The sequence below is a fragment of the Micromesistius poutassou genome, assembly GCF_964030765.1.
Source record: "Micromesistius poutassou genome assembly, chromosome: 1".
Lineage (NCBI taxonomy): Eukaryota > Metazoa > Chordata > Actinopteri > Gadiformes > Gadidae > Micromesistius > Micromesistius poutassou.
The window spans coordinates 11,989,561-12,004,907 of NC_140271.1; the positions used below are offsets into that span (position 1 = coordinate 11,989,561).

Consider the following 15,347-nt stretch of genomic DNA (forward strand, 5'->3'; position numbering starts at 1 on the left):
CTGCTTGAGGAGGATGGGGGTCTTGAAGGGAATCTCCAGTACATCGGGGTTGATCCCCGCCGCCTCCTGCACGTGGATTGGGGAGAAGTCGGCCGAGACCCCGCTGTCATTCTGATCATCACTTGGGATATCCTCTATCTGTGGGACCCTGAGGTGAGGGTGGGAGTCTAGGGTGGGACCCACCGGTATTGCTGCCAACACCTCTTTGTTAACACCCTCTTCTGTCCTTTCAATCTTACCCTTTCCCCTGATATGTCCATACTCTTCATCCTCTCCCACCAGGCTAGATCTGTGCTCCACCCTTAGTCCAACTTCATAAGCCCCACCCTCTCCCTCCGCTCCCAAACTCTCCCCCTCATTCCACGCTACACCTCTCTCCACCTCCCCTTCCTCTCCTTCACTAGCCGTCTGATTGGCTGAGACCCCAGCAGGCAGCATGGTGGGCTGCTGAGTGTCCTGTCTGTCCTGGACGTACTGCAGCCGCTGAAGCAACAGTTCCCCCTGCTGGATCACGTAGGATATGGCCTCGCTCCCATCACTCTGACTCTGTCCACGCTCAGGTTCAGGAGAGGGGAGCAGGAGCTCAGTGTGTTGGTCAGCGGAGGACTCTACAGTGAGGTGGGTGGAAAGGGAGGGTAGGTTGTCACTCTGCCTCCTCACCCACTGTTCCTTCATCGCGTCATTGTCCAGTGGTAAGACAATATCTGGTACCTCAATGATGTTTTTTGGATGACGGTTCTCTTCCTGAGCGGACTCAATGTCTGTTAGATCTGTTACATTTGAAGCAAGGCAGTCATGGCCGGCGATACCCACATTTGTGGGGCTGAGAGAGTTTGTGCCAGCAGAGACAGAAGAGGTGTCCTCACTTTCCCCTGGAGATTTAATCTCCTGGGGAAGAGATTTGTTTTGCCCTGAAAGCAACAGGGTGCCGCTCTCCTCTTCCTCTCGACCGTCCTCCATGTCTGAAGTGGGGGAGGTTGTGGCCTTGTATTCCTCAGTGGAGATAGTTACCCCCATCCGACCTGAATGGCTCCCATATCCCTCTCCGGGGTCCTCGGACATGTCGGGACTGCACGGTTGCTCTGATGCATCGCTGCTCGTTTGTGCCAGGGTTCCGATTCCGCCCGCCATAATCAGGCTTTCAATGTGTTGCGCTGCATTCGCGTCCTTCTCTTCACAAGGGGGTTCGGTTTCCATATCTTCAGGCTCCTGTTTATCCTGCTCCTCGCTCTCGCTGCCTGTTACCTCGTCCGCGACCTCTCTGTGCTCAGCCACCGTCTGTCTCTCGGCAGGGCGCCTCCCTAAGCCTGCAGGATTTCCCTTAGCCTGCGTGACCTCACCTGTCCCTCCACAGGGACAGCTCACGCAAGGATCATGGACAGGGGTGTGAGTCGGTGGCATAGCTACTCCTGGTGGTAGTGGTGGTGCGGTGCACTGTGGGGAAGGAGGCAGGAACACCTTGTCCCTAGCCTCTACATCCATGGCGCGAGAGGCAGCAGTGGCCACCAGGTCCGATCCCTGTCTTTGGGCGGAGGTCAGACGGGGTCGAGGGTCAGGGTGGAGGTCCAGTGCCATCCACAGGCCGGGGTCATCCAGGGACACTGGGCTCCCGGGGCAGCTCAGCAAATCTGCCTTCATTGCCATGGTTACGACACAGATGAAGGGGCTGAACTGGGTTCAGTCTCCCGGAGCTCCCTGATCACGAGGAGACAACAGCACGAAAGTTACCTTCACTTACCTACACGCTTTATATGAATGCAACCAGATTCAGTTCAGAAGAACATGCCTTTTGTTTAGTGTGACCTTTTTACAAACCATAAAAGTTTGTTTAATGTGGAGCACTTTACAAAGCATGTCACTGGTAGGGCTTTCATATGGTGCTATATGAATTCAGTTACGAGTTATTTAAACATTTTTGTATCTGTCATATCTGCATGTGGATATAAGTTCCCCTTTCTATGTTTCTTTTTTAATAGATTCTCTCTCACTTGTTCACTGAGCAGGGGGGATGTCCCCTCCTGCTGGGGTCCGTTCTACTCACTAGGACGACCCCTCTACTAATCAGCTTCCTGCTGTCGCCATGCCGACGCAGCGCTACAGACGACCATGCTGCTAATGAGGTCTATAAACTACACATATGCCTGTGAAATCACATCAAACCGTCCAGCCCCTTCGGAGGATCAACTGTATTACATGGCACCATTTCTTCAGCGAGTTAACTTTAGTCTAGGCCTTTTTCCAAAGCCATTTGCAGTGCATGTTTGGTCATTCAGGCAGGGGGTGAGGGCATCTTGCTCTCTCTGGACTGATGCCGGACTATTGTCAACAATAGATTGGTGTTGCATTAAAACCAGACCAAGAGTCAGATCTTGCCAGTTTGAGAAGTGATGTGTGATGATGAGATGTAATGTAGCCTCTGTCTATATTCACACAGATATATACGTCTTCACACCTGCATGTATGGGTTCAGGCAGGGTGTGGGATTATCAACAGCAGCGCCACATTGGGACAGGAGATATTAATATATAAGGTAATGAGCTTAGCTGTGTAATTCCACTCTCTCGGCTATGGAGAGAATGATGCCCCAGCATTACTGTTCTGGGCACTCTGGGGCTCTACTTTCATGGACATAGATAGACACTTTATTCACATGCAGTGGTGGAAAGGGTTTGACCTTTTACTGTAGGTAAGTGCAATATTGATCTACTTTACCTGTGGATTTACTTTAACTTCGGGTTTGTAAGGAAGGATTACTGTTCTTGTGGGATGGGTGTTTATAAACATAGAGCGAGAGAGAGAGAGAGAGAGAGAGAGAGAGAGAGAGAGAGAGAGAGAGAGAGAGAGAGAGAGAGAGAGACAGACAGACAGACAGACAGACAAACGTTAATAGTATGAAAGCACCAACCTGTTGGAGACCCCCCTGCACCTCAGAGACACCGATATGAGCCGTGGGGCTTATGAACCTGATTAACACCTGCAGGACTCACACACCTGCTTCCTGTCAGCTGACCTCAGGATTGGTCAGTGGCCTGAGCATAAGCAGCAGTGTGATGATGAAAAGATATAGTGTTACTTACAAATAAAATAGCATATATGTTTTGAATAGAAATTATGTGACACAAGTCAGACAGATTCCAGTCTCCAGTCTACGATTTAATGATACATTCCAGTTGTCCAGTTTATAACAATTCTCCAGCAGCTAGTATTAAGTATTCAGAAAACTGGTTGAAAAATAACCAAAAAAAACATGGGTAATGCTTCAATATTGTAATGTTAAAAGTCTAAATATTATGAAGATGATTGATTTAATATATTTGAATCAATTCAATGCTTCATATGCGTTGGAAATAACATAGGAGACACAGTCGATTTGTACCGTAATGAATGCAATTATTCCTTTTGGCTCCTAATCCATGTGAGTGATGTGTGTGATCTCTTGGCTCAAGCCTGTATGCGAGCACTGGTCATTGTAGTTCTACTTTTCTTCCAGCAGGGGGCGGGCATGGTTCACATTAAATACCCTACAGCGGTAGTTCAGTCCCCGTTCCTCTAAAAAAGTGGTCTGTCACGCGGCGTAGAATCGTTATCGAGCGAACTTTTGTCTTATCTTAGTCTTAGTATGATGTCGATAGTGGTCACTCCAAGGCGTCTTACCTATTTCATACAGAACACAATCTGCTAAATGAGAAATTAGATCAATTTAGTGTAACACTAATGTTAATGTCATGTTTATGTGAATGAAATGTCATAAAATTGTCATGTATTGTCACAAATAGGTAAAAAGGCAACCATGGCAATGTGTTCTTGTAATTTCTTAGATTAATCAGTTTACAATAAAAAAAGCACATAACATGCTATGATCTGTGGCAAAGTCTCTCTCTCGCTCTCCCTCTCCCTCTCCCTCTCTCGTTGCAGTTCTCAGTTTTGTCCAACAGGAGGCAGAAGTGGTTTGCGGAACTTTCTTGTTTCCATTCTTTAATTATTTATTGATTTATTTTGCTCTTTCCTTCTTTCGTCCCCCCTCCCTGCTACATAACAGAGCAGCATTGACAGGCCTTGGGTTTGGAGGTCCCCTCCGTCTCCTCCCCCCCCCTGGGTGTGGCCGGGTCAGAGGGCCCCTCGTTGGGCTCCACCTCCTGGGCCTGGGGCCGCTTCATGCTCCCATCCAGCCGGACCTCCTGGAACGCTCCGTCCCGCTCAGGAGCCCCGCCCGGCCCCACGGGGCCCCCATTCTCCGTCCTGTGCTCTTGCTCCTGCTCCTTCTCCTCTGCATCGCCGTCGTCGTCTCCAGCCTCGATGACCACGCGCTCCACGGTGAGCACGCCCCCGTGGTCGTCGCGGCCCAGAGCCATGCCCTCGGGCCCCTCCCGCTGGTCAGAGTCGGCGTAGCCGAGGAAGGTCAGGACCACCGGGGTGTCCGGCCCCGCCCCCAGCGTCTCCTCCGTGACGAATGGCTGACCGACCCCCTCCACCAGGCTGCGTGTGACGGCCACGCCCCCTCCCTCCTCCGCTCCCGCCTCCCCCACCCGGGCCCCGCCCCCCGATCCACCCATCATCTCGACGACGCGCGGCGACGCTTCCACAGACCCGACGACCGCGAACTCCCGAGAACGTTCTCCGTCGTCGGCGTCCGATGCGGTCGCCGTCGTCGTCGTCGTCGTCACGGTGACATCGTCCAGCAGAACCGTCATCCCCACGCCGTCAATGGCACTCAGGATCCGCCCCAGCTCCTCCGCCGAGGGCTGGGCCCCGCCCCCGCCGATGGCGTGCACGCTCTTGCGGCCGTCGTCGAACACTGTGGTCGCCGTGGCGCCGGCGGTGGCACCGGCCCCGGGCGCCGACATGGGGGCCACGGAGCGGACGACGGTAGCGCCGGTCCGGGGGTCCACCTCCACCTGCACCGCCACCATCCCCAGGACTGCAACGGGACACACACACAAGAATGGTCAACGGTAAATCGACTGCATTTAATGAGTTCACGTTACCAGCCAACCTACTCTACCTCTTGAGCAACATGCCCCCCCCCCCACAAAAGACACACAGACACAAGACATTGAACTGAGATACCAGCGGACGAATCTGCAAGCTAATTATTCATTTGTTCTGGGTTATGTGTCCGGCCCCCCTCCAATTCAGACAGAGTTCAAGCGGACCTGATCCTGGGTTGGCCAGTTTTCACGCTATCACGCTGTAGTGTCTATTATTATTTGTGAGTGTGCGTGTGCGTGTGTGTGGGTGTGTGTGTGTGTGTGTGTATGTGGTACGTGCATGTGTGCATGTGTACTTGACTAAAGTTAATCTAACATCCCAGGCAAGCAGGAACAGCTCAATAGCAGCTATGAAGCCCAGCGTGATTAACATCCGGCCCAGTAGGGAATCAGGCTATCAAGGGTGAGGGGCTGGGGGGATTCTACACATCCCAACATGAACAAACACAGCAGGCTAAATATAACAGGGCGGATGGCTTCTAGGGGCCAAACCATCCTTAAGTCCTTCCCAGGGGCCACAGCAACATGGACACACACACACACACACATGCAAACACGTGCACCCAGACAAAAACACACGCACACATCCACATTCACATAAGGGAAAATGGACACATACTCACACATGCAAACACATACACATACACAAACACACACTGGCACACATACAAACACAATCACACACACACATACACACACACACACACACAGCAACACACACTCACAGACAAAAACATGGACACACACTCTCTCACATAAACACATACACACAGCAAAATGGACACACTAACACGCACACACACACACACACACACACACACACACACACACACACACACTCTCTCATCAGAGAGAAGAGTCATGAGGGGAAAGCGGGGCAGGGGGCAGACGGGATAAACAACATCACTATCCACTCGGCCCCTTGTCCTTAAAACATACTGCTGATCCTTCATCGGTGTGACTCAACGAGGTCTCCCTGGGGTGCTGAGGAGCGCTCACAGCCCACTCAGACTCTCTCCGGCCCAATTTCAATTTGTCTCGGAAACGGTAAAAACAAATCTTGTGATTCACAAGAGCCGTTCCCCGATACCACAGAGGAAGAGAGTCCTCAGTGTCCGTCTAAAGGTCCGTCTAAAGCACCTGGAGTGACCTGCGTGACCTCGCTGGCTCTCAATTACTCAGAACCCCTTTAATCAAACTCCTCTCTGCTCCTGCTCTTCTGTTCTTGATGCAACCTTGCCCACAGGAAGTGCATCCATTTTAATTGGATATTTTAAACTAATGCAGCCTTACAGCAAAATTGTTATTTTAATCTTTGATGACGAGAGAGGGCGTAGGTCTTCTGAAGTGAGGGCACACAGTGGCGTGTTGAAGGCACACGTCTTTAAAGGCGCCGGCGGCACAATTTAAGAGCCATCATGTGAGTGTTTTGTTCGATTTTGCCAACTGCCAGCTCCGAAGGAGTGAAATGCTCTGTGAGATGATCTGTTCTGGTTGTGCGCCGGCCTCTGTGTGAGAGCATTCACATTTTAGACCGGTCCCTTCTCATTTCATCCCAATCCCAATCTCTTTCCTGATCGGTCGGGGAATCCACACTTCTCAAGGACAGAGAAAAGCAGCGAATTTAGGGAACTGTTATATATTAACTTAATTAATAACCGTAATAATGATGTCTAGACCAGGAGCTGCAGTCAACATAGCTTTACTGTTCAACATGCCTGAAACATAAAACACTGCGCACACATAGCACCCAGGTAACGCATACGACAAAAAGTAGTGCCTTCATTATGTGGCTATACCACATACATAACAATTCCTCCTTTCCAGCTTTGATGTAACCTGTAAACATCACAAGGTAAGTACTGTGTTAAATAACTATAACAGAAATAAGACACTTAATCAATCCTCAAATAAACAACTTGATTACAACAACAACAAAAGGGTAGTAGTCAGTCATGACTACAAATCAAGTCTCTGAGGTGCTCTGTGATTTCTCTCAGGATAACGCCTGGGTGGAGAACCAGATCCAGTGGGACTTGGTTGGGGTTCAGCAGCCCCTGTGGATTCAATGTCATCATCAAAGTCCTCTGGTGCTGTAGAAGCAACCTCCTCCGAGTCTTCACGTGCCATTGATTCCTTAGCCGTGGTACTGCGAGCCGTTGCCTCCAGTAGCTGGTCAACATGTCTGCGCCAGACCATGTCAGGCCCTACACGCACGGTGTACGTCAGTGGTCCTGTCTGTGACAGAATCTCTCCCAACTGCCATTTCTGATTTTTACCTCTATAGTCTCTGGCAAGCACTTTGCGTCCAACACTGAATGTTCTCAGTTGTTTTCGTGTCTGTCCACTCGTACACTGCTTTTCCAGTACATGTTTGCGAATGTCTGGCTTTAGCAAATCCAACCGCGATCTCAGGTTCCTGCCCATGAACAGCATCGCTGGTGTCTGTCCCGTTGTAGCGTGCGCTGTGTTTCGATAAGCCAGTAGGAAGTTTGCCACTCTTTGTGGTAACAACGTTCCCTCCTTCCCACTTGCTTTCATCGACTGTTTGAAAGACTGTACAAACCGCTCCGCTAAGCCATTCGTTGCAGGATGGTGAGGAGCTGAGGTAATGTGCTTGACACCATTCTTCCTGACGAACCTCTGGAACTCCTCTCCAGTGAATATGCTCGCATTGTCACTCACCAGTTGTTGAGGTAAACCCGTGCGTGAGAAGAGTGTTCGCAGCATGTCCACAGTTTGAGCAGATGTGGCCTGTTTCACTGTGAATACCTCGGGCCACTTTGAGTGGGCATCCACCACAACGAGGAACATCCGATCCATAAAGGGTCCTGCATAGTCAATGTGAATACGTTGCCATGGAGTAGTGGGCCACTCCCATGAGTGGAGGGGTGCTGTCTGGGGCTGGCGCTGTATCTGCTGGCACCCACTGCAGGTCTTAGCGAGGCTTTCAATCTGACTGTCTATGCCAGGCCACCAGACGTAGCTTCTAGCAAGGCTTTTCATCTTTACTACACCGAGATGCCCTTCGTGCAGTGAGTCCAGCACTCTTGAACGCAGCTTGGGTGGCACAATGACACGTGTGCCCCACATGACACAGCCTTGACACACCGATAGCTGGTCACGACGGGTGGAGTACTCAGGTAGCAGGGGGTAGCCATGAGTTGGCCATCCATTCAACGTCAACTCATATACCTTGGATACTGAGGGATCTCTGTTGGTCTCCTTTTGTATCTGAGCTCTTGTGACAGGAAGCGACTCTAGTTGGGTCAAGTGGAACGCGTCAGCTGGATCAGTCATGTTCCCCACCGGGTGTGGCTCGTGTGGGAGGCGTGAGAGTCCATCCGCGTTTCCGTGCTGTTTTGTCCCTTTAAATTCAATGGTGTAGGTGTGAGCACCTAGAAACAGAGCCCATCGTTGTAAGCGTGCCGCTGCCATTGCTGGAACACACTTTTGAGGGTTGAATATCGACACAAGGGGTTGATGGTCTGTGATCAATGTGAAATGCTTTCCGTATAGATATTGGTTAAACTTCTTAACCCCCCATACTAAACTCAAGCCTTCTCTGTCAATTTGGGCATAGTTGCATTCTGCAGCGTTTAGAGATCTTGATGCAAAAGCGATGGGCCGCTCCGCCCCATCAGGCATTCTGTGTGAGAGCACAGCGCCGATACCATACGGGGAAGCATCGCAGGCAAGGCGCAGAGGGAGACTGGGGTCAAAGTGTGTCAAGACCTCCTCTGATGTGATGAGCTGTTTAGCAGTCTTAAACGCTCGTTCGCAGTCTTTCGACCACTTCCATTTCATGCCCAATTGTAACAAACAGTGTAGGGGGTGCAACACAGTGGAGAGGTTTGGCAGAAATTTGTGGTAGTAATTGATGAGGCCCAAGAATGAGCGCATCTGGCTCACATTTTCCGGCTTTGGTGCTCTCAGAACAGCATCAATTTTGTCCTGAGATTTGTGGAGTCCATGTCTGTCAATGATGTGACCACAATACTCAATTGAGTCTTTGAAGAACTCACATTTGTCCTTGTTGGCTCTCAATCCATACTCCTCCAATCTCGACAGAACTCTCTGTAGGTTTGTCAAGTGTGTCTCATCATCAACTCCAGTGACAATGATGTCATCCAGATAGCATTGGGTTCCCGATATCCCTTGGAGTACTTGGTCCATGGCGCGTTGCCATATCGCTGGGGCACTAGATATACCAAAGACCAATCTGTTGTATTGGTAAAGGCCTTTTGTGGTATTTATCGTCAGATACTTCTGTGAAGACTCCTCCATTTCCATCTGTAAGTATGCCTGAGCAAGGTCTATCTTTGAGAAACGCTCTCCACCTGCCAGGGACGCAAATATATCATCAATGCGTGGGAGGGGATACTGGTCTGCATGCAGGACAGGATTCACTGTGACCTTGAAGTCACCGCAGATGCGTACAGCACCAGTCCTCTTGACCACGGGCACAATTGGTGTAGCCCATTCACACCAGTCAACTTTGGAAAGAATACCTTGATCCTCCAAGTGCTGTAGTTCCGCCTCCACCTTTGGGCGAATGGCGTAGGGCACAGGACGAGCCTTGTGGAACTTCGGTGTCGCATTTTCCTCGAGAACAACCTGTGCTTTCAGGTGCTTCAGGGTGCCTATTCCATCTTGGAAAACCTGTGCAGACTGTGTCAGTATCCGTCTTAGTCTTTCATCTGTAGCGCTTCTGTTTTGCTTTGAGGTGATCCGCATTGCCTTTATTGACTGCCAGTTAAGCTGAATGCTTCTCATCCATTCACGTCCAAATAAAGGTACACCCTCACTCTGCAGCACATACAACTCCAACTTTTGCTTGTCCTTCCCATGTTTCACTTTGACTTTCAATTTTCCCATAGGAGAGATTTTCTCCCCTGTGTATGTTTTCAGCATTACTGAGGTTGGTTTCAGTTTCACATTTGGAAATGTACTCACATAATCTTTGTGGGAGATGATTGAGAGGGCAGATCCTGTATCCAACTCCATCTTTAATTTCACTCCCTCTACCTCCGGTGTCACCCATATGATGTTACTATCTGTCTCTTTAAGAGAATGAATTTTCAGACACGACAAATCTGCATTTGAATCGCTTGAATCAGTTTCACTGACCTGATGTACATTTCTGTCCCTCTTTCCTATTTTCCTTTGGTATGATTTATTATCACTTTGCTTTGACTTGCACATTTTCTGTATGTGTCCGGTTTTGTTGCACTGTCTACAGTCTTTATCTTTGAACCAGCACTCAGTTGGGTCATGTGAATTTTTCCCACACCGAAAACATGACTGTGTTCTGTCCTTAGGTTTTGTGTGAAATTTATTCACAGAGCATTCTCCCATATTTTTCGTTTGCAATTGAATTGCGTCTTTTGCAACAGTTTCCATTGAAACGGCAATGTCATATGCCATATCCAGTGTTAGATCTCTCTTCGTCAATAGTTTTTTCTGTGTACTCTCATTGTCCAATCCGCATACGAGCCTGTCTCTGAGTGCATCCAAAAGTCCCGCCCCGAATTCACAATGTTCAGCCAATCTGCGCAGCTCTGCCATATATTCGGCTATAGACTCCGTCTTGTGCTGATCTCTCTTATGAAATCGGAAACGTTCGGCTATGACCAGTGGCTTTGGATTCAAGTGGCATTTTAGCAAATCCACATTCTGTTGGAACGTTTTCTCAGACGGCTTATCCGGTATTGTGAGGCTACGTAGCAAATTGTATGTCTTAGCTCCCATCAGACTCAAAAGCACCGCAACCTTCCTCTCATCCTCGACTTCATTTGCCACACAGTATTGCTCGAGTCTTTCCACATAAGCAGACCAATCTTCTACAGTACTGTCAAAACAATCCATTCGTCCAATATTTCCAAACATTTTCACTTGTTTCGTTTCTTTTCACTCACTGTTAAACTTTTATCCAGTCACTTCTTCCGTAGTTTTCATCACGCGCTCCCTCCTCCTCCGTTGCGTTTCAATTAAAGCAGCAGCCATGCGGGTGGGCAAGCAACGCGATTCTGACGGCCATCAAAGACACATTTGACCTGTCTTATGGAGCATTGCACCGCGGGGATACAACACGATTCTCGTCGCCAATTGTTATATATTAACTTAATTAATAACCGTAATAATGATGTCTAGACCAGGAGCTGCAGTCAACATAGCTTTACTGTTCAACATGCCTGAAACATAAAACACTGCGCACACATAGCACCCAGGTAACGCATACGACAAAAAGTAGTGCCTTCATTATGTGGCTATACCACATACATAACAGGAACAGAGTTTCAAAATCTGGTTCTTTTCACCTTTTTTCTCTCCTCTCTCTTGAACTATCTCTCTTTAACTGATGAAGGTGTCATGATAACCAGGGGTTTGTGAGAGGGTATCATGTGATATCCTTGGTTGCTATAGCGGCTCAGTATCACTGCTGGGTTATCACATTTATATCGGTGTGTCCAGCATCATCGGACTGTACTGTTGTCCTCACCTGATCGGCCATCTTGGCCACACTCGTGGAAGATCGGTTGTGACATGTCTTCCGTGATGTCACTTCCTCCGCTCCCTGAGGAACACCACAGGGTTTTAATGTAGGGACTACAGCCTCAGATAAATGACAGTATAGCTTTTGATATGAAATACTGGAAGTTCAGGCCATCACCAAACATCTCTATAAGCTTCACAGGCGATACATTACTAGTTTTTTTAGTCTGGACATTTCATCTTAAGAAAATAAAAGCTCCCAGACTTTTGCATTGTGATCTCTAAATGATTATGAATACAGTCATATTCAGGCTGGATAATAATAAGCATAATAATGATGATGCTAAATAAAGATTCAGTGTCTTCAATCTCCTACCTTGGATGTAGTCTTCCTTTCCTGAACTCACCTGAAGAGCAGAGACAAGTATCGATATGAACTCATGTTTAAGAACATATTAAAACCATCATCCTTTTTAAAATTATACAATATGCGTTAAAAAATTTAAGTGTGTGGATATGCAAGTGGATGTGTGTGTGTGTTTGTGTGTTCAAGCATGTACATGTGATGTTTATGTGGTTATGTGTGCATGTTACTGCATACACATAGATTGTGAGAGGATGTTTGAGAATAAATGCCTGCGTGTGTGTGTCTGTGTGTGTGTGTGTGTGTGTTTGTGTGTGTGTGGTAGGAGTGTTTACTTACCACAGAAGCTGAGTCCTTCGGTCCTCTGATGCAGACTTCCTGTTCTCCTTCCTCAGCCGTTGATTGACTTTTACAAAACACACACACACGCACGCACGCACTCACGCACGCACGCCCGCACGCACGCACGCACACACACACACACACACACACACACACACACACACAGACAGAAGGTTAAGACATTCATTTGATTGTAATTCATTATAAACAAAGGATGCTGCTGTTACACACAGACCAGTGCATCCTGCCAAGTGTGTTTCACCCACATTATGGAGGATGTAGGGCAAAATATGTGTGTGTATGTTTGTGTGTGTGTGTGTGTGTGTGTGTGTGTGTGTGTGTGTGTGTATTTAGGTGTGTGCGTGTGTGTGTGTGTGTGTGTGATGGCTCACCTGTGCAGCTGGGGCAAGTCTGAATGTACCTCGAGGGCATCACCTGGATCACTGAACCACTGATCTCTTAAGGACTTTTTCTGGAGAGATAGAGAGAGAGAGAGAGAGGGAGAAAGAGACAGAGACAGAGACAGATATATATAGAGAGAGAGTGAGAGAGAGAGAGAGGGAGAAAGAGACAGAGACAGAGACAGATATATATATAGAGAGAGAGAGAGAGAGAGAGAGAGAGAGAGAGAGAGCGACAGAGAGACAGAGAGACAGAGAGAGAAAGAGATTTACATTCTGGAGGTAACAGTGAACTCACAAGGTAATGTGTTGTGATCGACATTTTTAGTTTTGTCTTCACAACAAAATAATGAAGATAAACACTAACTCAAGCTCCCTTTCTTCCGCACAAACAAACAGTCACACACAAACATGAACCCTGTGAAAACTGGAACACTGGATTCCAGGACGCTTGCTGCCATCTTAGCACTCCTCCACAAAGCGAGTGGGGCCCGGGGCGCTGCCATTTTGGATCTAGTGTGAGGTTGTCATGTGACAGAGGAAAGGTGTCACCCAGCCGCTTCCTGTCTCTGCCGCCGGAACCACGACCGGCTGCTCACAAGGTCACGACCCTGACGCGGCTCAGTGTTAGATCAACAAGGAAACATCATCAGACGGAGTAGTTTTGTGGTCGTTTTGGAAGGAGGTATCCCTCTTATGTTTTGCTTTCCATGGTTTCTGCCCTCTGGGTTTGGGGAGGTGTCCCTACCCTTTTGAGGGTTCAGCGTAAGTTAGGGGTGTTGTTTAATGGGGTGCTATAAAGCACTTTGAGACTAACTGTGATTAAGGGCTATACAAACACATTTGACGTGACACTTGACGTGACACACATTTCCTACATGAGGACTGGATCTATACATTTCTTGTTTTACCCTCTGTCACAGTGGCAGATGTGGCAGATGTGACACACAACAGAATCTGAAATGTACATTTAGACGCTTACATTTAGGACTTTTTTCCAAAGCAACTTACAATAAGTGCATTTGTCAGAAGAAAGAAAAACAATATATCGCTGTCGGTACAGTACATAGAACCAAGTGCCAAGCACTAACACTAGGTTTACCCATTCACCCTATAGAACAAAGATAGCTAGGATACGATGTTACACGATGCTAAGTACTATTTTTAAGTGTGTACATTAAGTGCCAGGACATCCAAACATATAAGTGCGTACATTAACTGCATACATTAAGTGCCAGGAAGTAAAAACATATAATAAGTGCATACATTAAGTGCATTAAGTTAAGTGCCAGGACAAAAAGTGCATAAGAGAGGTGTTTTTAGGAAGGTCAGGAAGGAGATAGTAATGTAGGAGAGGTAGGTAGGAAGTAGAAAGTTAAATCGTACGTAATTTCTAGTAATTCAACAAAAGTACAGTAAGGTATTCTAACGGGTGCCGCTGCCCTAAGGCAGCATCGAGAAGCAAAAACACTCGTGCCCAATAAGATACGTTAAGATTAGAAATCAATATTTATATTCGTCATCGTGACATCTTCCCAGCTGAGCCGTTGCTTTCTACACCACAGCCGAGTCATTACTTTCACCCCAGTTATCAACAGACTCATAATGCATTTGTCTGCTTCCTGCTGCTGCCTGAGTCACGTTTCCCGTCCATGTGGATTTGCTGTGTGGGCTGAGGGACAGGACCAGGCAGCCCTGACACCGGGACCCACTAGCCTATGTAAACCGAGCAACAAGATTGCCGCTCGCCCTCTCGGCTCCGTTATAATAAGAGCCGATCATTGGATCATTGGAGCGAATAATTCCGCCCAGAGAATGAGATTAGGGGCGTAGGCCAGCGATGCTCTCATCTGGCCGGGCAGACGGTGAGGACAGCTCTCTGAGGTATGAGGTGTCCATAACGGAGTACAGGGGAAGGGGGGGAAGGGGGGGAACTGACCAAGAGATTTACACCAAAACCAGGAGACTTCACCTTCCTTAAACAAATCCTGAATGTGTTTTTTTTTCAGATAGGAACATTTTCCCTCCGTGTTTATGTTTTTAAGTCAGGACGATGGATGTGTAGACAATGTTGTTCCACCCACATAGGTCTGATGTAATGAACCCCACCCTCCTGGAAAATAATAAGATAATACTCTCTCATTTACTCACGCACACACGCACACACACACATACACACACACACACACACACACACAGAAATAACTCAATGTCTGATGGAGGACCTGTTTCTGGGCCAACTTCCACTTCTCCTCGTCCGTCTCTCTCTTCACCTTCTCCTCCTCTTCCTGCTGCCGACGCCTCTCCTAGACAGAGACAGAGACAGAGAGACAGAGAGAGAGAGAGAGACAGACAGAGAGAGAGAGACAGAGACAGAGAGAGAGAGAGAGAGAGAGAGAGAGAGAGAGAGAGAGAGAGAGAGAGCGATGTTGTCTATTTAAATAGTCACTCAACACATCAGTTAAATAAATAGTAATTCAGTAAATTGGCTGTGGACTGACTTGCCTCTTCACTGCCATTTCAACAAATTCACTAAGATACCTGTCTCCCCTGATGCAGGTTTACTACGGTACAGCCCAGAACACTTGGTTGCCCAGCCCAGAGACAGCCGGTGCTGATGTTAACGTAGTACTGCGTGTTAACAACACCAAATACCCAACCTTCAACTGTTGGTGTCACAGCTCCACAGACAGAGATAGACGCAGTGGCGTTTCTAGATGGTAGAAACAGGTGGGGCTAGGCTAATATTTTTTATTA

The 15,347-nt window shown here is 48.0% G+C and overlaps 1 protein-coding gene across 2 annotated transcripts in view; it reads right to left on the reverse strand.

Moving 5' to 3' along the window:
• Positions 1 to 3,222: 3,222 nt before the first annotated feature.
• Positions 3,223 to 15,347, reverse strand: part of LOC311347998 (uncharacterized protein) — a 24,365-nt gene continuing 12,240 nt past the window's right edge. For both annotated transcript variants that reach the window (XM_084470023.1, XM_084470022.1), the window contains exons 4-9: positions 14,816 to 14,896; positions 12,582 to 12,661; positions 12,187 to 12,253; positions 11,860 to 11,890; positions 11,491 to 11,565; positions 3,223 to 4,918 (exon numbers count right to left, since the gene is read on the reverse strand). In XM_084470023.1, coding sequence (XP_084326149.1) covers positions 4,029 to 4,918; positions 11,491 to 11,565; positions 11,860 to 11,890; positions 12,187 to 12,253; positions 12,582 to 12,661; positions 14,816 to 14,896 — 1,224 coding nt within the window. In that variant the 3' untranslated portion in view covers positions 3,223 to 4,028. The remainder of the gene's footprint in view (positions 4,919 to 11,490; positions 11,566 to 11,859; positions 11,891 to 12,186; positions 12,254 to 12,581; positions 12,662 to 14,815; positions 14,897 to 15,347) is intronic.